This window comes from Geotrypetes seraphini, chromosome 7, assembly GCF_902459505.1.
Source record: "Geotrypetes seraphini chromosome 7, aGeoSer1.1, whole genome shotgun sequence".
Lineage (NCBI taxonomy): Eukaryota > Metazoa > Chordata > Amphibia > Gymnophiona > Dermophiidae > Geotrypetes > Geotrypetes seraphini.
In genome coordinates, this window is record NC_047090.1 from 18756499 (window position 1) to 18783172 (window position 26674).

General features: G+C 47.5%; 2 protein-coding genes across 7 annotated transcripts in view; one reads left to right on the forward strand and one right to left on the reverse strand.

Annotated features, from left to right (window-relative positions):
* Window positions 1-19491, reverse strand: part of FKBP4 (FKBP prolyl isomerase 4) — a 143648-nt gene extending 124157 nt beyond the window's left edge. The window contains exon 1 of one of the 2 annotated variants that reach the window (XM_033951726.1): window positions 19279-19491. Coding sequence is in view for 1 of the 2 variants with exons in the window: in XM_033951725.1 (XP_033807616.1) it covers window positions 14764-14856 (93 nt within the window). In the remaining variant the exon portion in view is untranslated. Of the gene's footprint in view, window positions 1-14763; window positions 15146-19278 lie in introns of those variants that run through there. The other variant, XM_033951725.1, reaches the window with a different exon arrangement.
* Window positions 19492-25341: 5850 nt separating this feature from the next.
* Window positions 25342-26674, forward strand: part of DDX11 (DEAD/H-box helicase 11) — a 249208-nt gene continuing 247875 nt past the window's right edge. For 2 of the 5 annotated variants that reach the window (XM_033952040.1, XM_033952045.1), the window contains exon 1: window positions 25695-25737. In XM_033952040.1, coding sequence (XP_033807931.1) covers window positions 25702-25737 — 36 coding nt within the window. In that variant the 5' untranslated portion in view covers window positions 25695-25701. The other 3 variants (XM_033952044.1, XM_033952042.1, XM_033952043.1) reach the window with 3 other exon arrangements.

Below are 26674 nucleotides of genomic sequence, written 5' to 3' on the forward strand. Positions count from 1 at the left end.
GGGAGGGGCGAGAAAGAGCAAACCCTTGGAAAGATTGGAAGAGTTGGCCCACCAACGGAGCGATCGTTTCAAAGAAGGAGTCACCGTCATGGGACGGGCAATCGAGTCCCGGTCCTGACGCCATTGAGAGGCCAATGTCCATTGCGGAATTCGCAGATGTAGACAGGCGAATGGTGTGACATGGACGGTCGAGGCCATATGGCCCAGCAGTCATCATTTTCCGCGTCGAGACCGAGGTCTGCAGGGAAATCTGTTGACTCAGATTTACCAACGCCTCCAGACACGGAAGAGGAAGGAAGGAACGGAGGCGAACCGTGTCCAGCACGGCCCCGATGAACTGTAAGGACTGAGATGGGCACAGCTGGGATTTTGGAAAGTTTACCTCGAACCCCAGACTCTGAAGGAAGATAATAGTCTGTCGGGTCGCTGAGATAACCCCCTTCCGGGACGGAGCCTTGATCAACCATTCGTCGAGGTAGGGGAACACCTGAAGACCATGGGATTGCAAGGCCACCACCACGAGACACTTCATAAAGACTCGGGGGGATGAGGCCAGGCCAAAGGGAAGAACCCGATATTGCAGATGGTGGTCTCCCACCTGAAACCGCAGAAAGCGGCGGTAAGCGGGATGCACCGGAACATGTGTGTAGGCCTTCTTCAGATCGAGGGAGCAGAGCCAATCACCCTCGTCCAGCAAGGGATAAAGAATCGGAAGGGAAAGCATCCGAAACTTCTCCCGCACAAGAAATTTGTTGAGGCGTCTCAAGTCCAGAATCGGGCGCAGGTCCCCCATTTTCTTTGGTACCAAGAAGTAACGGGAGTAAAACCCCCGCCCCCGTTGACTGGGAGGGACCACCTCCACCGCCCGCAGGCGAAGAAGGTCTCGAGCCTCCGAGAGAAGGAGGGGCAACTGGGACCGATTGGGAGGACACGCAGAGGGAGGATTGTCGGGAGGAATTTCCCGAAAGTTGAGAGAGTACCCGGATGAGATCACGCCAAGGACCCATGCGTCCAACGTGATTTGCTCCCGAGGGTAAAAGGCTCTGATGCAACCCCCGATGGGAAGAAGGCCTGATAATGGGGCGGAGGGGGCCAGCCCCCATCCGCGCATCCCATCAAAAAGACAGGGATGGCTTAGCTGCCGCAGGCAGCTGAGATTTAGGTAAAGCCCTAGGATGAGCCTGCTGATGGCGAGGCGGAGGCCGAGAAAAGGCCGGGGTGGACTTCTGCGGGTAACAGCGTGGAAGTCCCCGGAAAGGTCGAGAAGCGGGCGGCTTAGGTTTGGGACGAACCAGAGAAGCAAACGACCGCTCATGTTCCGACAGGCGCTTCGTAGCCGCCTCAATAGTGTCGTCAAAAGAGTTCCTTGCCAACACAAGGGAGGTTAGCCAATCGATCTTGCAGATTGGGGTCCATGTCGACCAGACGCAACCACGCCAGCCGACGCATGGCCACAGCAAAGGCTGCGATCCTGGATGAAAGCTCGAAGCCGTCATAGGCTGCGTGGAACAGATGGAAGTGGTTTGAAAAATCCTCCAGGAGGAGGCCAAACGCCCCATGGCGGGAGGACGGCAAATCCGTCGTGAAGGCTCCCAACAGCCCGATCAGATGTTTCAGATATGAGGAAAAAGTGAACGTGTAATTCAGCACTCTAGAGGCCATTATAGAGTTCTGATAGAGGCGTTGTCCGAATTTGTCCAGGGTCCTGCCCTCACGACCTGGAGGGACCGCTGCCGAGACCCTAGAGGGGTGAGCCTTCTTCAAGGAAGATTCCACCAGCAGCGACTGGTGGGACAACTGCGGTTGCTTGAACCCCGGGCAGGGCACCGTACGATATTTGGACTCCATTTTAGAGGGGACAGCCGTCACCATGTAAGGAGTCTCGAGGTTTCTGATGAACGTCTGCCGGAGTACAGGGGTTAACGGTAGCCTAAGGGACTCCCGGGGCGGAGAGGGCATATCCAGCTCCGCCAGATACTCCTTGGAATACCTGGAGTCCGACTGGAGGTCCAAGTCAAGGGCACGACTCATGTCCTGGACAAACCTCGTAAAAGAAGGGCGGGACATTCCCGTAGCCCTGTGCGGGGATGGGGAACGAGACCTCCGCCTCGCCAAAAATGAAGGAGAAGCCTCCCTCGAATAGCGAGGTTCCCACTCAGACCCTCGTTCCGACACCGGGGAGACGCTCGGAAAATGCTCCGGGGTTGAGGACCTGCATCGCCTTGAGGAGCCCCTCAGGGACGCCGCCGGGGTACGGGGCACCGACCAACGCCGGGCCAGAGACCGTTCCCCGAACTCCCTCAGCGAAAGCCTGGAGCCTCGGACCAGAGCCCCGGACCGAGGGGGAGTCAACACAAGCCTAGGGTTAGCGAGGGACAGCTCAGCAACCCGCAGCGGCCCTCCAGAACGAGACGTGGGGGAGCGGCCCCGCAGCGGAGGTGAACTCCGAGCCTTCTTAGAAAGTCGGTGGCCCGAGGCTTCGATCGACGTTTCACCCCGCGGAGCTCCGTGGGAGACGAACGTCTCGAGTGCCTCGGTGAAGAATTGGAGGAGGACAAGAGGCAGCGAGAACGACACACCTTGCCCCGAGGGGTCTCGACACGGGGCTCAGGCTTGTCCGGCGCACGTGAGGTCGAGGTCAGGGCCGGATGAAGGTGGGCCAACGCAGCGGACAGCTTCGACGAGATCATCGCCCGGAGCATGTCCTGAAACACCGGCACGGACAGCATTGATAGCATGTCCGACGCCGCAGTGCACTCCACCGAGGGCAACCTCGACTTTGAGTATTCCCGGGTGGTGGAGGCACGACCAGAGGACTTAGAGGACTTCGCCGGGATGGTCAGCCCCCAGGCAAAGGAGGCACCAGCAATGCAGGTCTGTGATGGATAATAGACGATCGCATCTGGTGCACTTTTTAAATCCGGTCACGGGCCGGGACATAGAAAAACAACCGGCCGCGGCCCACGAGGCCACGCGGCTGCGACAACCCGGGAGCCCCCGGGTTGAGCAAAAGAACCGCGACTACGTGAATCAGAGCAGGAAAAGAAAAGTAACACGTGCACAGCGACTTCCAACGAAAGAAAATAAGAAATCGCGATGCTAGAAGGCACTTGGGGCAAAGCCTAAAAAATACAAGACTTCTTGGCTCCGCGGAAAAAAACGAACTGGAGACCACGAGGTGAGGATGCACCCTCTAATGGAGCAGGAGGCACACATGCGTGATGCAGCACAGCAAACTTGAATCTTCAATCAAGTTTGCTTGAAAAGCTGTCCACTTCGGGACTCTGTAGATGACGTCACCCACATGTGAGAATATCATGCCTGCTTGTCCTGGGATAAAACAGTGAGCGCAAAGGAAATACTTTGGGGGGCGGGGAAGGAGGGTTGTTTTATTTTGACACACAGTACAAGCATGTAAACAAAATCACAATGTAAATTCCTATAAAGAACAAGCCATATCAGTGCTACATTAGGTATTTATGAGGGTAAATAAAAAACAAAGGCAAAAAGCAGTTACTTACCGTAACAGGTGTTATCCAGGGACAGCAGGCAGATATTCTCACATGTGGGTGATGTCATCACAGAGCCCCAGTTCAAACTGTATTAAAAGTGCACTGTCGCTTTAAGTTTTAAGAAACTTTGCGAGTGCCTTCCCGCTCAACGTAGGTTCGTTGTACCTCAGTTTCGTAAGCAAACTAAGAAGCCAACCAGGGGAGGTGGATGGGTAGTAATATTATTTGCCTGCTGTCCCTGAATAACACCTGTTATGGTAAATAACTGTGCTTTATCCCAGGACAAGCAGGCAGCATATTCTGAGTGTTGGCCATTAAGAGAACAAATTTTGGAATACTGCTTGGCCGAAGTGACCATCCCATCTAGAAAGGATTCCAGACAGTAGTGGAACATGAACTGAGGACCAAGTAGCTGCTTTACAGATTTTATCTATGGGAGTGGAATGCAAGAAAGCAACTAAAGCTGCCATAGCTGGGACCTTATGCCCAGCCTGAGCACAGTAGAAACCTGCCAAGTTGGTTACAGGCCGACCCAAATTGTGAGGATCAAAGAAGAGGAACAGTTGGTATCCACAGCTCGTTTATAGTATAAGGTATGAAGAGCTGTTTCTCCCAGGTAAGAATGAGACTTGGAAAAAACTGGAAGCCCAAAATGATTGATTCCAATGAAATACCGTGACTACATTCAGTAGGAATTCAGGAAGGGAGCATAGAACTACCGTATCCCGGTAGAAAACGTAAAAGGTGGGTTCAATACCAACTCTTGAAACTCACTCACTCGATGTGCACGAGTGATGTAGATTAAGAAATATCACTGTGAAAGTGAGATCAGCAAGATGAGAGGAGGACATTGGCTGAAATGGAAGACCCAAACCAGTGGAAACGGTTTGAGAGATGGTTAGATATTGAAAATCCCTTCATAACCTTGGGAACACAAGGACCAGCAGTCAGAGAATTTTTGTTGACTGGCATGTGGAAAGCACTGACGGTACTAAGGTTAACTGTGACTGAAATGGTTTTAAAACCTAAACTGGAGAAGGAAATCCAACAGTGAATATACAGAGCAGGATGAAGCATCCTGACGATGCAGAGTTCACCACGATGAAAACTATGTCTACTTCTGTGAGTAGCACTGCTATGTAGACAGTTTTCTGGATGTATCCAACATGAATCCGACAGGATCTGAAGATAGAAACATAAACAGAGTATGACGGCAGAAAAAGGCCGGCGGCCCAAGTCTGCCCACTTAAGAACCCCCCTCCCTTGAGAATTCATCTTTTAAGCATAACTCTGTAGGTCCTGCTCCATAGTGTTGGGCCTGGTTGCGCTGTCAGGTTCTGTTGCCCTGCCCACAACGTTGCATAGTTTAGCGTCATCGGCGAATAATGTAATTTTGCCTCGAAGTTCCTGAGTCAGATCCCTTACAAAGATATTAAATAGCATCGGGCCCAAGACCAAGCCCTGCGGCACTCCACTGTCACTTTCGACGATTTTGAGGGAATACCGTTTACCATCACCCTTTGAATTCTGCAGTTAAGCCAATCTTCTACCCATGCTGTCAGTGCTTCTCCTAGTCCTAACGTGTTCATCTTGTTCAATAATCTACAGTGTGGGACAATACACGATGTCCAGGGACTCTCCCCCAGCCAGTTTTTTTGTTACCAAGTCAAAGAAGCTTATCAGATTGGATTGACAAGACCTTCCCTTCGTAAAGCCATGCTGCTGAGGATCCCTTAATGTTTCATCATCCAAAATCGTGTCCAAACTGTATTTAATCAACGTTCCCATGAGTTTACTCACTATTGATGCGAGACTCACCGGTCTATAATTTACAGCCTCTGACCTGCATCTCTTTTGTGGAGCAGAATAATATTGGCAGTTTTCCAGTCCAAGGGAACTTTTCCCTTGCTTAGGAAAAAATTGAATAGCTCGGTTAACGGTTCTGCCAGGACATCTCTCAATTCTCGAAGTACTCTAGGGAGTAGATTTTTCTGGCCCATAGTTTTGTTTACTTTTAGTTTTGATAGCTCATGGTAGACGTTGCCAATCCATTTCTGAATCCGAGGTAAGTACACACTGCATTTCCGAGTCCGAGGTAAGTACACACATTGCAAACAGTATTATAGGAGTCCAATTAGCTCAAAAAGGAATATCTACACAGGGAAATAGCAAACATAAGGTATGGAGGGCTATGTACGTTAATGCCCACAGTTTGGGCAATAAGATTCTGGAATTAGAGACGGAAATGAGGAACGCCGACCTAGATGTGGTGGCGATATCCGAGACTTGGTTCACGGACTCCCATAGGTGGGATATGGCTATACCGGGATACAACTTACTTTGGCGGGACAGAGAGGGCAAAATGGGAGGAGGGGTAGCACCATACACTAAAGAGGACATCAAAGTTACCAAAATCGCAGATGTCAAGTACACCGGGGAATCCCTCTAGGTGAATTTGGCTAGGGGGAAGGACAAATGCCTGTATCTTGGTGTAGTATACAGACCTCCAAGACAACAGGAGGACATGGATATAGAATTAGTCGAAGACATTGAGAATATCACTTTGCGTGGAGACACAGTATTGTTAGGAGACTTCAATATGCCTGATGTGGATTGGAACAATCTTTCCGCTACGACCAGCGGCAGCAGGAAGCTATTAACCTCTATAAAGGGAGCAAGACTCAGACAAATGGTATTAGAGCCCACTAGGGATCGAGCGATACTAGACCTAATACTCACCAATGGAGAAAGTGTTACAGAGGTCTCGGTAGGCAATACGTTGGCCTCCAGTGACCACAGCATGATATGGTTCAACCTCAGGAAAGGTTTCACTAAGTCAAGCACATCAACCAAGGTCCTAAACTTTAAGGGTACAAACTTCGAAAGCATGGGAGATTTCGTCCATCAGGCACTGCAAAACCATGCCGAAACAGATAATGTAGAGGTAGTGTGGTCAACTCTGAAATTAACCTTACATGAAGCAACCAACCGCTTCGTCAAATCAGTAAGTAAACGGCGAAGAAACAATAGACCACAGTGGTTCTCTGCAGAGATCTCAGACCTCATAAAAAAGAAGAAGAGAGCGTTCATCATCTACAAACAATCAGGGAAGCGAGAATCCAAGGAAGACTATCTCGCAAAATCAAAAGCGGTCAAAACGGCAGTCAGGGAGGACAAACTCCGAATGGAGGAGAACCTTGCGAAGAACATCAAGAAGGGCGATAAATCCTTCTTCCGGTATATTAGTGACACAAAAAGAAACACAGCTGGGATAGAATCGGACTCCGACAATGCCAAACTTTTAAATGAATACTTCTGCTCGGTCTTCACTTGTGAGGCGCCGGGATCCGGCCCTCAGCTGCCGATGAGGGAAAACTCAGAAGACCCGTTTCGAAATTTCGAGTTTACGCCCAGCAGTGTCTACGAGGAGCTATCAAGACTCAAGGTGAACAAAGCTATGGGACCGGACAAACTACACCCCAGGGAGTTGAGTGACGTCTTCGACACAGCACAATTCAGGCTAATTGTCCAATCCCTAGTCTTAGGTCTACTAGACTATTGCAATTCCCTCTATCTACCTTGTCCTGTCAACATGATAAAACAACTTCAGACTATACAAAACACTGCCCTCAGACTGATCTACTCCCTGAGAAAATATGATATTACAACTGCCTTCCTAGACTCTCACTGGCTACCTATGCAAGCACAAATTCAATTCAAATTCTACTGTCTATTATTCAAAGCATTAAACGGCTCCGCCCCCCCTACCTAAACAATCACCTAAACCAAATCCTCACCTCAAAACAAAGAAGAACTCCGAACCCTTTTGCCTTCCCTCCACTCAAGGGCACTCAGCGCAAAAAGATGTTTGATAACCGTCTGGCGACACAAGCAGTAAAACTTAACCACTCCATCTCCAACCTGTTGACGGCAACGGGCGACTTCAAAACTTTTTGAAAAGAAATCAAAACTCTAATTTTCAAAAACTGTATCCAGATATCTTAACCCAACCCTTCCCCCTCCTCCTAGATAAATTCTCCCCCAAAACCTCTCTTAAATAATCTCTTCCTCCCCAAAACACCAACCAAGTATTCAGATCCCTGAAATGTAACGTAATCTTATTTGTACTCTAACTGTAATCTATTTATTATATCACACAGTAACGTACAGTCAATTTAATATCCAATTTGCAAGTTCTTCCGGAATTAATCCAGCTACCTCTCCTCCTTTATAACCAAAAAAAAAACCAACCAATACTGTTGTAACTTCACTGAAAATGTCCAGTTAGCTCTTTTGTAATCCGCCTTGAACTGCAAGATATAGGCGGAATAGAAGTCCCTAATGTAATGTAATGTAATGTAATTATCCACGTTCTTCAATCTTTCCCTAAGTACAGGAAGAGTCCCGTTGGATTGGAAAATGGCTAACGTCATTCCACTCCACAAAAAGGGATACAGGACGGAGGTTGAGAATTATAGATCGGTGAGTCTCCCATCGATAGTGAGTAAACTTATGGAAACACTAATCAAACGCCAATTGGATACGATCCTGAACGAGGAGAATCTACGAGATCCCCATCAACATGGTTTTACGAAGTCCTGGACGTTGTGTACTTGGACTTCAGCAAAGCGTTTGATAGTGTCCCACACCGCAGGTTATTGAGCAAGATGGGTTCGATGGGACTGGGTGAAACATTAACCGCATGGGTTGGGGACTGGCTTAGAGGTAGACTTCAGAGGGTAGTGGTAAACGGTACCCTCTCCGATACGATGGAGGTGATCAGCGGAGTGCCGCAGGGCTCGATCTTGGGCCCGATCCTATTTAACATCTTCATAAGAGACTTGGCTGAGGGGCTTTGAGGTAAAATTACATTATTTGCCGATGACGCCAAACTATGCAACATGGTAGGCAACCGCACAACAGATGAAAGCACAGTGCCCGACAAAAGCTCAATGCCCGACAGTTTGACGCAGGACCTACTCCTGCTGGAGCATTGGTCAAAGACTTGGCAACTAAGTTTCAATGCCAAAAAATACAAGGTCATGCACCTTGGTGGCAAAAATCCATGCAGGACTTATACCCTAAATGGTGAGATCCTAGCAAGGACTGTAGCAGAACATGACTTGGGGATGATCATTAGCGAAGACATGAAGACTGCCAATCAAGTGGAGAAATCAAGTGGAGAAAGCTTCATCCAGGGCTAGACAAATCATGGGCTGTATCCGTAGAAGTTTCGTCAGCCGTAAGCCCGAGGTCATAATGCCGTTGTACAGATCCATGGTGAGACACCATCTGGAATACCATGTACAATTCTGGAGGCCGCATTATCAAAAAGATGTGCGGAGAGTTGAGTCGGTTCAGCGAATGGCCACCAGGATGTCTCAGGACTCAAGGATCTCCAGTATGAGAAACGACTGGGTAAGTTGCAGCTGTACTCACTCGAGGAACGCAGAGAGAGGGGAGACATGATCGAGACGTTCAAATATGTCACTGGCCATATCGAGGTGGAAGAGGATCTCTTTTTCCTTAAAGGACCCACGGCAACAAGAGGGCATCCATTGAAAATCAGGGGTGGGAAATTTCATGGCGACATCAGAAAATATTTCTTCACCGAAAAGGTGGTTGATCGCTGGAATAATCTTCCACAACAGGTAATTGAGGTAAGCAGCGTGCCAGATTTTAAGAAAAGATGAGTGGCATGTGGGATCTCTTCATGGAGGTAGTTAGGGGGTGGGCCATTAGTGTGGGCAGACTAGATGGGCCGTGGCCCTTTTCTGCCTTCATGTTCTATGTTTCTAAATTCCATATCCCCTTTGTCTGTAGCTGAGGTCCGGAGCCTGGCGCTTCGCAGATGAAGACTGAGCAGAAGTAGTTATTGAGTAGTTCTGCTTTGTCTGCGTCCAAGTCTGTAAAGTTGCCGTCAAGTTTCTTTAGGCGCCCAATACTGCTTGTGTTCTTCCTGTCACTAACGTATTTAAAAAAGGATATCTCCCCTTTCTTAACCTGCCTAGCTATGTTTTCTTCCATCTGGAGTTTGGCCTCTCTGACTTGCATTTTAACTTTTCTAGATTTCGCCAGATAGGTTTCTTTAGCTTCTGGTCGTTGTGATAGTTTGTAGGTTATGAAAGCTTTTTCCTTTTGCTTTACTAGTTCTGAGATCTCCACGGAGAACCACTGTGGTCTATTTTTTCTGTGTCATTTGCTCACGGTTTTTATGTATATGTTGGTTGCTTCTTGCAGGATAGATTTCAGAGCCAACCATAATACCTCTACACTGTCCGTCGTGCTTTAGTTTTGCAGCGCTTTGTAGACATAGTCCCCCATGCCCTGAAAGTTTGTTCCTTTAAAATTTAGGACCTTAGTCGATGTATTTGACCTGGTTCATAGACAACGGCGCGAAAGACAAAAGCGCGCGCCGACAATTGAGCACAGCGCGCGCCGCCGTACCGCTCTAAATTAGTTTTTAGGAGCTCCGACGGGGGTTTTGTTGAGGAACCCCCCCAGTTTACTTAATAGACATCGCACCGGCGTTATGGGGGGTTGTAACCCTCCAGATTTTACTGTAAACTGAACTTTTTCCCTAAAAACAGGGAAAAAGTGAAGTTTTCAGTAAAATGTGGGGGGTTACAACCCCCCACAACGCAGCGCAGTCTATTAAGTAAAGTGGGGGGGGGGTTCCCCCCCCACACCCCCCTCCCGTCGGAGCACTAAAAACAGTAATTTAGAGCGGCGCGGCAGCGCACACTGCGCTCAATTGTCTGGGCGCGCCTTTGTCCCGGCGCGCTTTTGACCTGACACCATTTGACCTAGTGGTTCCTTTCTTGAGGTGGAACCACACCATGTTGTGGTCGCTGGAGGCCAAGGTTTCTACCACCAATACTTCTGTGACACTGTCTCCGTTGGTGAGTAACAGGTCCAGGATTGCCCGATCCCTTGTGGGTTCTAATATCATCTGCTTGAGGCTTGCTCCTCGCATGGAGGCTAGAAGTCTCTTGCTGCCGCTGGTTGTAGCAGAAGGTTCATTCCAGTCCATATCAGGCATATTAAAGTCTCCCATCAGCACTGTATCTCCACGCAGTGTGATGGTCTCAATGTCTTCCAATTAGTTCATTGTCTGCACCCTCCTTTTGTCTTGGTGATCTGTATACAACACGAAGATACAGGCATTTGTTATTGCCCCTGGCTATCCCAGGAGGTACCAAACTGCCAAGTACAAAGATTGGAAAAAACTAGTAGAAAGGCATCTACCTCTACATCAGGGGTGTCAAACTCAGGCACGCAGGGTAATTAAATTTGGCCCGCGAGAAAATACCCTGTTCCTTCTCTCCCTCCATCTCATTGTCTACCATCTCTTTCCCGGCTTCCCGGTCTCGCCTTCAAAGCAGCCTGCAGAGGATCACCGGTAGACTGTAGCGATCCTAGCAGGCTGCTTTGAAGGTGAGGCCGGGAAGCTGGAGGACACTAGAAAGAAGGGGAAAAACATGCAGGCCTTCAGGGGGGCCAGGCCCTGGTGTAGAAGTACACAGAGGGAGAGAAGAAGGGGTCCAAAGAAACGTGTATATGCCGGACTGAAGGTGGGGAAGAAATAATGGGTCTAAAAACAGAGGAGAGGGAGAGAGATGGTAGACAATGGGATGAAGAGAGGGAAGGAACAGAAAAGAGAAGTTGGACACAAGGGATGGTGTGGAGAGGGGATAGAGATACTGGACAGGAATGTAGTTGGGAAGAGAAAGGGAGAGATGGTAGACCCTGGGGTGGTGGGGAAGGAGGGAGAGATGTTGGATGAAAAGGTAGTTGAGAAAAGGAGAGATGGTGGAACTGGGGATGGTGAGGTCCATCACTGCAGCTGCGGGGATAGAGGTGAAAAAAGGAAAAGGGTACCATACCTCCGGGGGAGGGGAGGGAAGGGAAACAGAAGGGAAGGATAGAGATGGAAGATGGAAATAATAAATGGGCAGGAGACCCTGGAAAGCGAGTTATCAGAAGACAATCAAAGCCTGGGACCAACATGATTTGAATAATGACCAGATAACAAAAGGTAGAAAAATAAATTTTATTTTCTGTTTTGTGATTACAATGTGTCTCCTGCCAGAGCTGGTATTAAAACAGCAAGGGTGAACTAGCACCTAAGAGAGAGAGGAAAAGTCTTTTTTATTTATTTTGTTTACATCACAGAGCCAGCGTGGGGTTGGACAGATACAAGCAGCCAACCAGTTGGATAAGGTTCACTTAGACACGGGACGCCCCAACTGATTTGGATTAAAAGATATGAAGAGTTGAGGGGCAGTCCGATGAGCCTGAGTATGTTGCAAGTAGAAAGCCAACGCACACTTACAGTCCAAAGTGTGAAGCGCCACTTCTCCAGGGTGAGAATGAGGCTTAGGAAAAAATACTGGAAGAACAATGGATTGGTTGAGGAGGAAATCTGAAACCACTTTAGGCAAAAATTTAGGATGGGTACGGAGGACCACCTTACCATGATGAAAAACGGTGAAAGGTGGATCAGCAACCAAAGCTTGCAGCTCCCTGACCCTGCAAGCAGAAATGAGAGCAATAAGAAACATTACTTTCCAAGTGAAATACTTCAAATGAGCCCGATTGATTGGCTCAAAAGAAGGCTTCATTAACTGAGCAAGGACAACATTGAGATCCCAAACCACCAGAGGAGGTTTGAGTGGAGGATGAACATTGAAAAGACCCTTTATAAATCGGGAAAACACCGGATGCACAGAGAGCATTTTCCCATCAAGCGGCTGATGAAAAGCAGCAATGGCACTGAGGTGGACTCAAATAGATGTTGATTTGAGACCAGACCGAGACAAGTGCAACAGATAGTCCAGCACAGAACACAAGGAGGCAGAATGCGGCTCCAGGCATAGTGAAATACACCAAGAAGAAAATCTGGTCCACTTTTGAGAATAACACTGCCTAGTGGAGCATTTCTTGGAAGCCTCTAGAACATCCCGAACAGATTGAGAGAAGTGGAACGAGGCAGTTAGGCGACGAGATACCAAGCTGTCAAGTGCAAGGACTGCAGGTTGGGATGAAGAAGAGAGCCTTGACTCTGAGAAAGAAGAGAAGGAAAAAAAGGAAGAAGCAGAGGCTCCCTGGCACTGAGTCGAAGCAGCAGGGAGAACCAGGGTTGTCTGGGCCACCGCGGAGCTATCAGAATCATGGTGGCGTGAACGGACGAGAGTCTTCAGAATCAGAGGAAATGGAGAGAACACATAGAGAAACAGATCCATCCAGTCCAGAAGGAAAGCATCCACCTCGAGCCAGTGAGGAGAATAAATCCTGGAGCAGAAATGAGGCAACTTGTGGTTGAGGGGGGATGCAAACAGATCTACTTGCGGGATTCTCCCAGTGTTCTCCCCAGAAATTTTTTCCAGCCGAGTGGCATGAAAAAGTAGCTGGGTGGGGTGGGATGGGGAAATTTGGTGGTGGGGAAAATTAAATGTGTACTATTTTTATTAGTTAATTATCATTAATTATTTTCAAACCTTTTTTAAGGTTCAACACTTGTGCCAGAATATTTTTATTAAAATTTAAAAAGTATCCAATTTAGGATCCTGCAATCCTAACAAAAATTTTAAATAATTGTTATGACATAAACCAAGCACCACAGGTATTGTCGCTGTCAGGAAGAAAAGTGAAAACAATGAAAAAAAAAATATGGGAAACCTAATGAAGAAAAAGAAAAAATATTCCTCGTCATCAACAGCAGATGAATCCAGAAACTAGTAGGATTACATCCATCAGGATTCAGCTTTGGAGGTACACCTGGGCCCTCCCAGCATCCCTACCTCACCCTCCTTCAAGGTAACACCTGGAAACCTCCCAGGTCCCTTACTCTACTAGATGTGGTGGCTTCTGGACTACAGGGGTTCCTCACAGCTCCTGGATTCCATGGTGGATTTCAAAAGATATTTCTGTGTAACTCTGTTCTCTTCCTTCCCTCCCAGCAGCATCTCTTTCCCCTCCCTCCATCTCCAGTAGCAGCTCTCCCTTTATCCAGCAGCTTCCCAGCCTCCAACAATGGCTTCCTCCCCCTCCCAGTACTTGCCTGCAGCAGGGATTCAGTAAGGTAGCCTTGGGTCCTATGATGGGTTGCGTGGCCTCTGAGGCAAGAGGAAGTTGCATCATCAGAGTCGGCCACCACTCAGCAAATGCCCCAAGGCTGCCTAAGTGAATCCTGCTGCTAAGTACTGAGAGCTGCTGGGAGGGGAGGAAGCTACTGTTGAAGGCTCTTGCTGGCCCTGCACAAACCAGCAGGAATTTTGCTTACCAATCTTGCTGGCCCTGCGCAGACTGGCGGGAATTTTCTGAAGAACACTGGACTACAAAGCCCAAGCTGTGATTATTTAGCTTCCAGCTGGCTTAGAGCTCTTTCTGACCAGGGGGTAGTTGCTCTAGTTGCACTCCCCTATCACGATTCCTGCCATGCCGGACTGAAGTATTCTGTTAGCTTGATTTTTCTCAATAGTGGAGGGGATATTTGTAAGGGGGAGGAGAGGGGAGACGGGTTTTATTGATCTTTGCTAATCCAGTCGGGTTTTCTGGATTTCCCCAATGAATATGCATTGAAAGCAGTGCATGCAAATAGATCTCATGCAGATTCATTGGGGAAATCCTGAAAACCCGACTGGATTCTGGCCCTCGAGGACCGACTTTGACACCTGTGCTCTATAATATTTGTGACTTATAAAATGACAATTGTACAAAATATTGTTTCTTTTTATAAAATAAGTTCAGTATAAAATCATAACTATTGGTAGGCTTGTGCGGATGGGATCAGATGGTTGACAGGGACCGAGCTGGCAGGGATGGGGCACGGGGACAAATATTTTCCCCACGTCAAACGTCATTCTCTATTAACAGGAAGAGGCTCTATGCTTTCTGCATGGGGCGCCCTTACATGTTAACATCTGCGCCCACTAACGTATTTACCTATACAGCCTTTCGTTATAATTGCGTATTTCTGCCGGCAGTAAATGCATCGGCTCCTTAGCGTGCCCATGCATTCTCCGATTCGTCAGATTGAGCTTTATCCAAAAGCGTAACCTACTCCGCCTTCTCTCTAGACAAAAAAGAGACCGCTTCGTAATTGGTGTAGAAAAGTTTCCTTTGATACATACCCCTATTCAACTCCTGGTTTTAAAGTTAAGCACGTATACCTAGAGGCCTAAAGTATGGGCCGGGAGGCTAACGGTGGCGGTGCTCACTCCGTCCATCATCTCCCTGCCACCCCTACCTTCAACACGCATCCATCCTTCTTCGGGGTAATGTCAACTCCCTCCACAGCGATGGGCTGCTGCCCCTCAGCCTTTGTCTCTTCCGCGGTCATCACTCCACCCGGAGCTCCAACCACAGGCAGTACAGCGCCTTACACCACCCCCGACACGAAGTGCTTCTTGTCTTAGGCGTCCCGCGACTTTAACTACAGCTATGAATACAGCTACCGCCACCTCCTTTACGATAAAGAATGGCGAAATCAAGCCAAACCCTGCCTGCCCTGCCTTAAAGTAACCACGGCGCAGGGCAAATAACTAGACCAACGCTGCAGCGCCGGCTTAAAACCAACCGAACTTGTGGAAGCGGAGGCGGGAGGAGAAGCTTCTGGAATAGCCACACAGCGTAGGGAGGAAGGGGAGGAGATAAGCGGAGCCCAGGCACCGTCTTCAGAGGGCGCGCTCGTCCAACAGCTAAAGGGGGGGGGAAAAAAAAAATCAGGGCGCCCTGAAGAGGGCTTGTGAATTCTTACAGCATCTCCTATGGTAATAAGCCAAGGCAAGGTGGCACCCCAGATTTTAAATTCGCCTCTAGACTAGAGTTAAGGGCAAAACGCTATTGCCTTGCTTATTGAGCCCTACTAATGTGGATAAACTCCTAGGAAATACCGAATGTTCATCATATTGCCTCTGTTAAAAATCAGCTATTAGCGTGGCAGACAAGTTTTTTTCCCTGGGAAAATAAGCCCAGATTACCCCCCCCCCCCAATAAATAAATAAATTCATTAATTATGCAACCTTAGATTAAGTGGGGATGGGCGGACCCGCTATGCCTAAGGCCTGATTGGTCCAGGCTTCTAGAGCCTGGGCCAATCAGGCCTTAGGCTTCGGCGGGATGGGCCAGGCCTGCCTCATTTCGATGAGGCGGGCCTGCCGGCTGGACGGGCAAGACCCGTCTGGCCTTAAGAAAAGGTTAGTTTGGTGGGGTGGAGGTTTGGGGGTTGTTAGCGCCGGGGGGGGGGGAGGGTGCGTCTTCGGGCAGGAGGGATTGGGCACCCTCCTGCCAGCGATCGATATTGTCGGGGGGGAGGGTGTGTCTTCTGGCAGGAGGGATTGGGCACCCTCCTGCCAGCGATCGATATTGTCGGGGGGGAGGGTGTGTCTTCTGGCAGGAGGGTTTGGGCACCCTCCTGCCAGCGATCGGACAGGGGGCCGCAGCCCGAAATACTTATAGCGACAGAGAGATCCCTTGCCGCGATAAGGGCTCGGTGCTCGGGCCGCTGCTATTTAATATCTTCATAAATGATCTAGAAACAGGAACGAAGTGCGAGATAATAAAATTTGCGGACGACACCAAACTATTTAATGGAGCTCGGACTACAGAGGACTGCGAAAAGTTGCAAAGGGACTTGAACAAATTAGAAGAATGGGCGGCGAAATGGCAGATGAAGTTCAACATTGAAAAATGTAAAGTATTACATGTGGGGAGCAGAAACTCGAGGTACAACTATACAATGGGAGGAATGTTATTGAATAAGAGTACCCAGGAAAGGGACTTGGGGGTAATGGTGGACATGACAATGAAGCCATCGGCACAGTGTGCAGCGGCCGCTAAGAGAGCGAATAGAATGCTTGGTATAATCAAAAAGGGTATTACAGCCAGAACGAAAGAAGTTATCCTGCCGTTGTATCGGGCGATGGTGCGCCCGCATTTGGAGTACTGCGTCCAATATTGGTCGCCGTATCTTAAGAAGGATATGGCGTTAGTCGAGAGGGTTCAAAGGAGAGCAACACGTCTGATAATAGGTATGGAAAACCTGTCATATTCTGAGAGATTGGAGAAGCTGGGTCTCTTTTCCCTGGAGAAGAGGAGACTTAGAGGGGATATGATAGAGACTTACAAGATCATGAAGGGCATAGAGAGAGTAGAGAGGGACAGATTCTTCAAACTTTCGAAAAATAAGAGAACAAGAGGGCATTCGGAAAAGTTGAAAGGGGACAGATTCAAAACAAATGCTAGGAAGTTCTTCTTTACCCAACGTGTGGTGGACACCTGGAATGCGCTTCCAGAGGACGTTATAAGGCAGAGGACGTTATAAGGCAGAGTACGGTACTGGGGTTCAAGAAAGGATTGGATAAATTCCTACTGGAAATGGGGATAGAGGGGTATAGATAGAAGATTACTGCACAGGTCCTGGACCTGTTGGGCCGCCGCGTGAGCGGACTGCTGGGCACGATGGACCTCGGGTCTGACCCAGCAGAGGCATTTCTTATGTTCATTTTAAAAAGTAGCTCGCAAGCCCAAAAAGTGTGGGCACCCCTGCTCTAAGGGCTCCTTTTACAAAGCTGCGCTAGCGGTTTTATCGCATGCACCGGATTAGCGTCCGTGTTCTCCCCAGAAATTTTTTCCAGCCGGGTGGCATGAAAAAGTAGCCAGGTGCGGCGGGACGAGGAAATTTGGTGGTGGGGAAAATTAAGGGCTCCTTTTACTAAGTTTCAAGTTTATTAGGATTTTATATACCGCCTATCAAGGTTATCTAAGCGGTTTTTACAATCAGGTACTCAAGCATTTTCCCTATCTGTCCCGGTGGGCTCACAATCTATCTAACGTACCTGGGGCTATGGAGGACTGAGTGACTTGCCCAGGGTCACAAGGAGCAGCGCGGGATTTGAACCCACAACCCCAGGGTACTGAGGCTGTAGATCCAACCACTGTGCCACACACTCCTCCACTAAGCTACAATAGCGTTTTTAGCGCGTGCAGAATTGCCGCGCTACACGGCTAGAACTAACGCTAGCTCAATGTTGGCGTTAGTGTCTAGCATGTGTGGCAATTCTGCACGAGCTAAGCGCACGGTAAAACCGCTATCGCAGCTTAGTAAAAGGAGCCCTAAATGTGTACTATTTGTATTAGTTAATTATTATTAGTTATTTTCCAATGCTCAATATGACTGCCTTTCTTAAGGTTTGACACTTGTTCCATAATATTTATATTAAATTTAAGAAGTATCCAATTCTAGAAGTGAATAATAAGATATTTGCTCTCTTTCAAATGGTATAGAGCAGCATCTCTCAAAACTTTTTAAACTCTGGCACACTAAACGGAGCAAATGTTTTTTGTGGCACACTATATGCAGCAAATGTTTTTCATGGCTGGAAAAATTTCTGGGGAGAACACTTTTGCCGTTAGTTTTCAAGGTCCAATCACGTCAAAGAATGATGCTTATCTGGGCAGTTGTATAATAAAAAGAATGGATAAGATAACATGAGAAGTGAAATTGTCATGAATCAGAGGGATACATACCCTGTAGGTCCTAAAAGCAGGCTTGTGGATTAGATATAAACTATGAAGGCAGTGGCGTGCCTAGCATATGTGACACCCGAGGCCCATCGTTTTTTGACACCCCCCATCTGTATGAAAAACATGATTTTTAGTAACAAGCCACGTGTCACACATGAGTACCTAGGAAAAGGCAGCATCTTACATACTGCAATGAGCAGTACAACAGCAATACACCCATTGTAAAACTAAACAAGCCAGACTAGTACAGATCAATCCTACACAGTCAATCCTAACTGAAAACCATGTATTTCGAACACACAGAACACAGAAAACACCTTCGCCTAGTATGGAATATGTAATCACAAACTAACCCCTCTCCCTTTTACAAAACTGTAATGTGGTTTTTAGTCATGGTGGTAACAGGTGTCACACCTACCCAGCTCCTGTTCACGGCAGCGAGCTGGAACACTGTGACTGTCCCTGTCCATATGTGTACCCTTTTAACCAGGGTACCCTTCAGGCCTTCTTAGGCGTCTGCCTAAGGTATAATATCAGATTCCCTGACATTACCAAAAGAAAACAGGCAAGGGAAAAGAAACTCACACACCTCAAAATCCAGGATAGCAGAATAATCAAATTGAGTTTATTCCTATGGTTCTGGATTGTTCTGTACAATTGCTCTTAGCGTCCTGTAATAATTTTCACATAGGTTTGAAAGAAACATAATCTTTGGGTTAAGTTAACCACTCTGGCTTTGTGCATACCAGTCTGACTCTAAATGTCAGAAAACAAAAATAAAATACACAATAAACCTTTAAGGCTGGACTCTAATCTTTGTAATATAGTCCTCTTCACCAGCCAATTGTGTGACAAGTATGGCACTAACCACAGTTCTTTCTCCAGGTCAAATAAAGCTTTTACAAAAGCAGAAAGGAAAAGAAAAAAAAAACATGTCAAAAGAACACAGTTAACTTTGCAGCCCTGCCACGTAGTGACTGCAGAAAAGGAACTCTCCTTAAAGAAGCTCCCCTGTGCTGGCCGTTTCAGAGAAACGTTATCTCCCTTAATTACTCCCCAGCTGAGCTGAGAGGGAACAAACAAATAGTGCTGCAGTGGAATTTCACAGTTCATTTATCAGTGCTTTTGAAGATAGCTTTTCTATTCTCCCCCAGCCTTTGGCATACAAACACTTTCATTCAAACCATTAAGCATAACACACAACAAAAAAAAACCCAAGAAGTCATTCATTTCCCACCTTTGTTCAGGCTGTGTCATTGCCTCTAAGCATTCCCTAGGCATAGGAGACACACCAATATCCATTGGTTCACAGCTGGGCAACTGTCTCTCTGTTCCAACCTCAAGCACTCCTGAGACATCCACCATGTCCCAGTCTTAGTTCAGCTCATTAGCATTCAGTTGAGGAGGAGAGTGTTCTCCACCGAGTTCACCCTGAAGCCTCCTCAGCTCCTCCTCCTCTCTGTGTCTCAGCTGCTCTGCTTTAACCTCCTCTAATTCGCCCCTCCCTGCTCAGAAGAGGGGGGAAGGGAGAGGAATCTCTCTGCAGCTGTGCCTGTCTCAGTGACAGCTTCCTGTGTAGAGCCTGGCCTTCTGGGAGCTGTAGTTTCTTAGCTCCTGGGTTAGTCCCAGTGAAGTCAGCGCTTATAACATCAGCAGGGCCAACCTGATCTGCTCTCCTGCAACGGGGTTTCCTGCTCTTCTTCCCTAATTCTGTGTCAAAGCTAGGAAGAGAGCTAGATTTGTTACACAGGTCAGACTCTCATAGAATTCTGAGCAATTACCACCATGGCCGGTGCTAAAAAAAACACTACAGTTTTGTAAAAGGGGGGATAAAATAGAAAAACGTAGACAAAGGTTAAATTGAACCACCAAGAAGCTGGACTCTGCATACAATGCAACACCACAGAAACAGCGATGCATCTCCCCTAAAGCAAAAAAATAAATAAATATAATTTTTTTCTACATTGTCTTCTCTGGTTTATGCTTTCCTCATAGTCTTGTCACTCGCTTCCTTTCATCCACTGTCTACCCTCTCTCTGCCCCTTCTATATGGCATTTTCTTTCCTTGTATTCCCCTTCCATCTCTCTCTTCACTCCTATTATTCTGGCATCCATCTTCTTCCCTTCCCTCCTTCAATGGTCTGGCATCTCTCTCCTCTTCTTCCCTTCCCTCTCCCACACCCCCATGGTCTGGCATTTCACTCTCTCCTCTCCCTTCCCCCCACTTCCATAAGCATCTGCCCCCTTTCTTTCCCTCCAACCCAATTCCATCCAGTATCCTTCCCCCCTTATGTCTCTCTCTCCTTTCCTGGCACACCAATTCCATCAGCATCTGCCCCCTTTCTCTCCCTCCACCACCCTTCCATACCACACTGACTTCCTTTTTCTCCCTCCACCACCCTTCTATACTCCTCTCTCCCTCCAAACCAGCAAGGTCCCATGATGATTGCTTCTGTTGCCTCTGCCTCTGGAAGATGTAAGTGACGTTGGAGGGGGTGGGCCGGCAGACACAGGGAGTTGCGACAAGGTTCCGCAATGACTGCAGCTGCCTGTCCACCCCTTCCGACGTCACTTACGTCTTCCGGAGGCAGAGGCGGCAAATGCAGTCATTGCGGGACCTTCCTGCACTTCAGTGCGGCTGCCGACTCTGCTTCAGAATAAGTACGGCAGCCGTGCTGAGGTGCAGGTGCAATTTAGAGCAGCTCGGAAGGTTCTGGATCCAGACGGCTGTGTACCCCCCTAGGGCTGGCACCCGGGGCGGTCTGCCACTGTATGAGGGGACAAAAAATAATAGAAAGAATGGATAACTTGACCGATTTAGACATGTCATACAATTATAACCACAAAAATATGTCATAAAATGTAATTCTAAACTCAAAAGACTCCAGACGAAAAGCAGACTATAGAAGGAAACCAGAAAAGACCAAACTCATAGTACTAAGATCCAAATGCTAAAGTCGGACATGTCCATTACGAAGAGACGTGTGGATCACCGCTAATTATAACGAGTGAGTCTTTAAAATATGAGACGATAACGGATAGCCAGACCTGGTGGACGGAAGTGACAAATAATGGAGCCAAAACCAGAGCACCGTGATGAAACTTGAATATGGATACCTATTTATACTTTTGAGTAAAATTGCGATGCGAACATGTCATAGAAAAGAATAAATAATGTGTAAACTAAAAACCAAGAACAACATATTGTAACACCGAACTCAGAATTAATGAAACAACATGCTAAAAGAAGTTAACCCCCCCCCTAAAATAGGGCACATACATACTTAAAATGATGGCTGGTTACAAACAGTATGCCTAGACTATATAGACCTAAACAGGGCAAAAGTAAACGTATGGGAAATGAACAGCTGATAATACAGAGTGTATCTTGAAAACATAAGCCGATAGTAGCTCAAAGACAAGCCGACCGGGTAGATGAAAAGTGAAATGAGCTTCTATTAAAACCAAAGAATAAAGCCACAGCACTCGGGAAAGTAAAAAAGGGAGAGTAAAATGGACTTACCCAAAAGGTCTCTGCACTGATGAGATAAACTCGTACGCAGAATAAATGTGAACACACGACAGTGGGGCTATGATATTTGATCCATTGAAAGAGGTGCCAAAAAAGTGTCGGCAGTGGATTGAATGCACACTGATAGGGGAGGGGCATCGAGCTGTTAAAAAAATGCTGCTTTAATAAATAAATGAAAATACTGGTGAAAAACTAAATACAAACCCAAAACCATGATAAAATGCCGAACCTGACTGCAAGTGGTAGTGAAAGTAGCATAAGGCACCCGTAGTACTGTTAGTGCCAGAGCTACTTAGAATAAAGAAAGAATGAGGTGATAAGATGTAAAGTACTGGCCCTTCACTGCACCACTTGTTAAAACTAAGGAGCGAGGTTCTAGAGCAGGGGTGCCCACACTTTTTGGGCTTGCGAGCTACTTTTAAAATGACCAAGTCAAAATGATCTACCAACAATAAAATTTAAAATAAAAACCACAAAGCACACTGTACGCAGAGAAAATGTTAATAATCATTCCTATTCCGGGGTTTTTTCAAAGAGGTCAAAGCAGATCTCTAGGGGGGTAAATTCAAGGGGGTAGGGTTGTTGGAGTGGGCAGACTTGATGGGCTGTGGCCCTTTTCTGCCGTCATCTTCTATGTTTCTATGACTCTATGCACTGTTACCTCAGTAACAACCATACAAAAATAGACAAATACCCCCCCTCCCTTTTTACTAAACCACGATAGCAGTTTTTAGGGCAGGGAGCTGCGCTGAATGCCCAGCGCTGCTCTCGATGCTCATAGGCTCCCTGCGCTAAAAACTGCTATTGCGGTTTAGTAAAAGGGGACCATTGTGTAACATATAGACAGCAGATATAAATTCAGACACATTTTGATCAGTAAATTTAAAATAAAATCATTTTTCCTACCTTGTTGTCTGGTGATTTCATGAGTCTCTGGTTGCACTTTCTTCTTCTGACTGTGCATCCAACCTTTCTTCCCTTTTTTCAGCCTGTATGCTTCCTCTCCTCCTGACCTCATTCCCCTCCCCCCAACTTTTTCTTCCTCTCTTCCTGCCCTTTCTTTCTTTCTCTCTTCATGCCCCTTCTTTTTTTCTGTTTCTCTTCTTTCCTTCTGTCTCCCTGCCTGCCCTCTTTCTTTCTTTCTCCTTGCCCTCCCCCAAGCCACTGCCAATGCCGCTGCCATCGGGGAACAGGCCCCAAAGCCCCCGCCCCAAGCTCTCCCTACTTCGGGCCGACCAGCATTCCTCTCCCCGACGTCAATTGTGCCGTCGGAGAAGAAGGCTGATCGGCCCAAGATCACGATCGATTGGGGGAAATGTTGCCGGGTCCTGCCTTCGCGGAAACTGAAAGTAGGCAGGACCCAGCAGCAAGAAGAGCAAATGGTAAGCTTCACTGACCTGTCTCCCGCCTTAGCCTGTAGCGAACGCATGCTTCAGGGCTCTAACATGTGTGTGCCGGTTCCCTTCTCTTCCCTCCCCCCCCCCCCCCCACCGGATATAGCTTCCGGTTTCGGAGGGAAGAGAAGGGAAGCCGGCACGCACACGTTAGAGCCCCGGAGCATAAGTTTGCTACGGGCTAAGGTGAAATCTCCAAGCCGGCTTTTTTTTTTTTAATGTTGAGCAGCAGCGGCAGCAGCAGAATTTAGCTGGGCGGTCATCTAAATTACCCGGGCAGACCGCCCGTCTGAAAACCCCTAGGGAGAACACTGAGCGTGTGCTATAGCATGCGCTAGCTAGAAATCTACCGCCTGCTCAAAAGAAGGCAGTATCGGCTAGCGCGTGCGGCAAGTTAGTACACGCTATTCCACGCGTTAAGGCTCTAGCGCAGCTTTGTAAAAGGAGTCCTAAATGTTCCAACCAATAGCTTTCCTGTAATCTTCTGTTTAATATGTTTTGTCAGGTTAGTCGTATTCGTTTGTTTTGTTTCCCCCAGAAATTTGTAATTTTATTGTTTTGTACATCGCTCAGAATTTTGAATAAGCGATTAATCAAATTTATAATAAACTTGAATCTGCCTAGAACCACAAAGTATTGGCGGAATAAAAGAAACAAATATAATGTAATACTGCCTTCGGGGGAGTCTAGACATGTCAGACCCCTGACCTAGAACCGCCCTGAAAGGGAAAACTCGGAAGACCCGTTTCAAAATTTTGAGTTTACGCCCAGCAGTGTCTACGAGGAACTATCAAGACTCAAGGTGAACTAAGCTATGGGACCGGACAACTACACCCCAGTGTGCTCAGGGAGTTGAGTGACGTCCTGATGGAACTGTTATCCGCGCTCTTCAATCTTTCCCTAAGTACAGGAAGAGTCTTATTGGATTGGAAAGTAGCTAACGTCATTCCACTCCACAAAAAGGGATGCAGGACGGAGGCTGACTGGTGAGTCTCACATCGATAGTGAGTAAACTTATGGAAACACTAATCAAATGCCAATTGGATACGTTCCTGAACGAGGAGAATCTACGAGATCCCCATCAACATGGTTTTATGAAGGGAAGGTCCTGCCAATCAAATCTGATCAGCTTCTTTGACTGGGTAACAAGAAAGCTGGATATAGGGGAGTCCCTGGACGTCGTGTACTTGGATTTCAGCAAAGCGTTTGATAGCGTCCCACCCCGCAGGTTATTGAGCAAGATGGGTTTGATGGGACTGGGTGAAACACTAACCGCATGGGTTAGGGACTGGCTTAAAGGTAGACTTCAGAGGGTAGTGGTAAACGGTACTCTCTCCGATACGACGGAGGTGATCAGCGGAGTGCCGCAGGGCTCGGTCTTGGGCCCGATCCTATTTAACATCTTCGTAAGAGACTTGGCTGAGGGGCTTTGAGGTAAAATTACATTATTCGCCGATGATGCCAAACTATGCAACATAGTAGGCAACCGCACAACAGATGAAAGCACGGTGCCTGACAAAAGCTCAATGTCTGACAGTATGACGCAGGACCTACTCCTGCTGGAGCATTGATCAAAGACTTGGCAACTAAGTTTCAATGCCAAAAAATGCAAGGTCATGCACCTTGGAGGCAGAAATCCATGCAGGACTTACACCCTAAATGATGAGATCCTAGCAAGGACTGTAGCAGAACGTGACTTGGGGGTGATCATTAGCAAAGACATGAAGACTGCCAATCAAGTGGAGAAAGCTTCATCCAGGGCTAGACAAATCATGGGCTGTATCCGTAGAAGTTTCGTCAGCCGTAAGCCCGAGGTCATAATGCCGTTGTACAGATCCATGGTGAGACCTCATCTGGAATACTGTGTACAATTCTGGAGGCCGCATTATCAAAAAGATGTGTGGAGTGTTGAGTCGGTTCAGTGAATGGCCACCTGGATGGTCTCAGGTCTCAAGGATCTCCCGTATGAGGAACGATTGGGTAAGTTGCAGCTGTACTCACTTGAGAAATGCAGAGAGAGGGGAGACATGATTGAGACGTTCAAATATGTCACAGGCCGTATCGAGGTGGAAGAGGATCTCTTTTTCCTTAAAGGACCCACGACAACAAGAGGGCATCTGTTGAAAATCAGGGGTGGGAAATTTCATGGCGACACCAGAAAATATTTCTTCACCGAAAGGGTGGTTGATCGCTGGAATAATCTTCCACAAGAGGTAATTGAGGCCAGCAGCGTGCCAGATTTTAAGAAAAGATGGGATTGGCATGTGGGATCTCTTCATGGAGGTAGTTAGGGGGTGGGCAGACTAGATGGGCCGTGGCCCTTTTCTGCCGTCATGTTCTATGTTTCTAAATTATTATTTTTACCAATGTTTCTTATCTTTATGCTCATATTCAGTAGCAATTCATTTTAATTGCTACACGCCCTATGCTTGGATAAAGTGGTGTGATTGCCTATTAGTCTATTTTAGTGCACAGAAACACATGGGGACAGATCGGGCGACCTCTGACGCTGCTCGCGCAAGAGTCAGTGTAAGCTTAGCTGCATAAGCCGGGGTAGACGGGCTGCTGACTGATTTTAGGAATGGAATAGACGCAGTACTCGTACGTCTTGGAGGACCCCGGATAGGTAGTTCATCAATGAGAGGCTCCTACTTCGGTCGTGAACGTCACAGGAACTACCCGAATTCCGTTCTCTGACGCCCCGCCCACCTCGTAAGCAATTCTTTTTTTTTAAATGTTTCTGTTTCCGGCAATGTTGGACGCGTCCGAGGTAGGGAGGTTATGTTGAATGGGAACAATCACAGAAGGAAAGCTGTTGGACTTGTAGTGGGCGAATTTGGGTGTCAGTTTGATGGCAGGAGGAGGAGGAGGAGGACGAAATAAGAAATGGTAATTTTCAGAGAAAAGTTCTGGATTGCGGACCGGAAGGGGAGATCGTTCATACTTAGAAATTTCTTCTACTAGAGACAGAGAGGACCATAGGAACTAGTTCTGTGGATGCTTGAGCACCCTCGTTATTAAACAAACTCTTTGGCAGTGTCCAGAGAAAGGTAATTTCCATTGGGTTTAGCATCCACAATAACTTTGATAAGTTGGCTCCTCTTGAAAGTACCTGCATATACAGTAATTACTGTAAATTGCTTTGGTTGTACTATAGAAAGGCAGTACTGTATATTAAATCCATGACCCTTCTCCCTCTGTTGGTTTGTTATGCTTTTGAATGTAATCCCAAAACACTAAGATATTTGTATTTTTTGATTATAACTATTGAAATTCGTTTTTCCTTAGCACCGTCAGCAGATGAATCCAGAGACTAGTGGGATAGCACACATCTACTAGCAGGTGGAGATAGAGAACTGATTCGCAGGTGTATATCTTGGATGGAGTCCCTCTTGCTGCTAGTATGCTCTATCTCCAGCAGGTTGGATGGTTGCTGTTCCGATACTTCCTGGATCTCTGAGGCTCCTGTGTGGAAGACTGTTGCTCCTGCTGCTTTGGCAGGTTTCAGTTTGGGGGCAATACCTGGGCCCTCCCAGGTCCCTTCGCCACCCTCACCGCCCGTGAAGACAGTTTCCTGGTCCGGAGGGCTTCTTTCCCATAAGAACCCCCCCCCCCAAAAAAAAAAAAACCCCTGCCATTTGGCTTTGGACCAGGTTTGCCGGCCCAGCATTGGGGCTTGTGCTGGAGTGGGCCTTTCGGGACAGGAG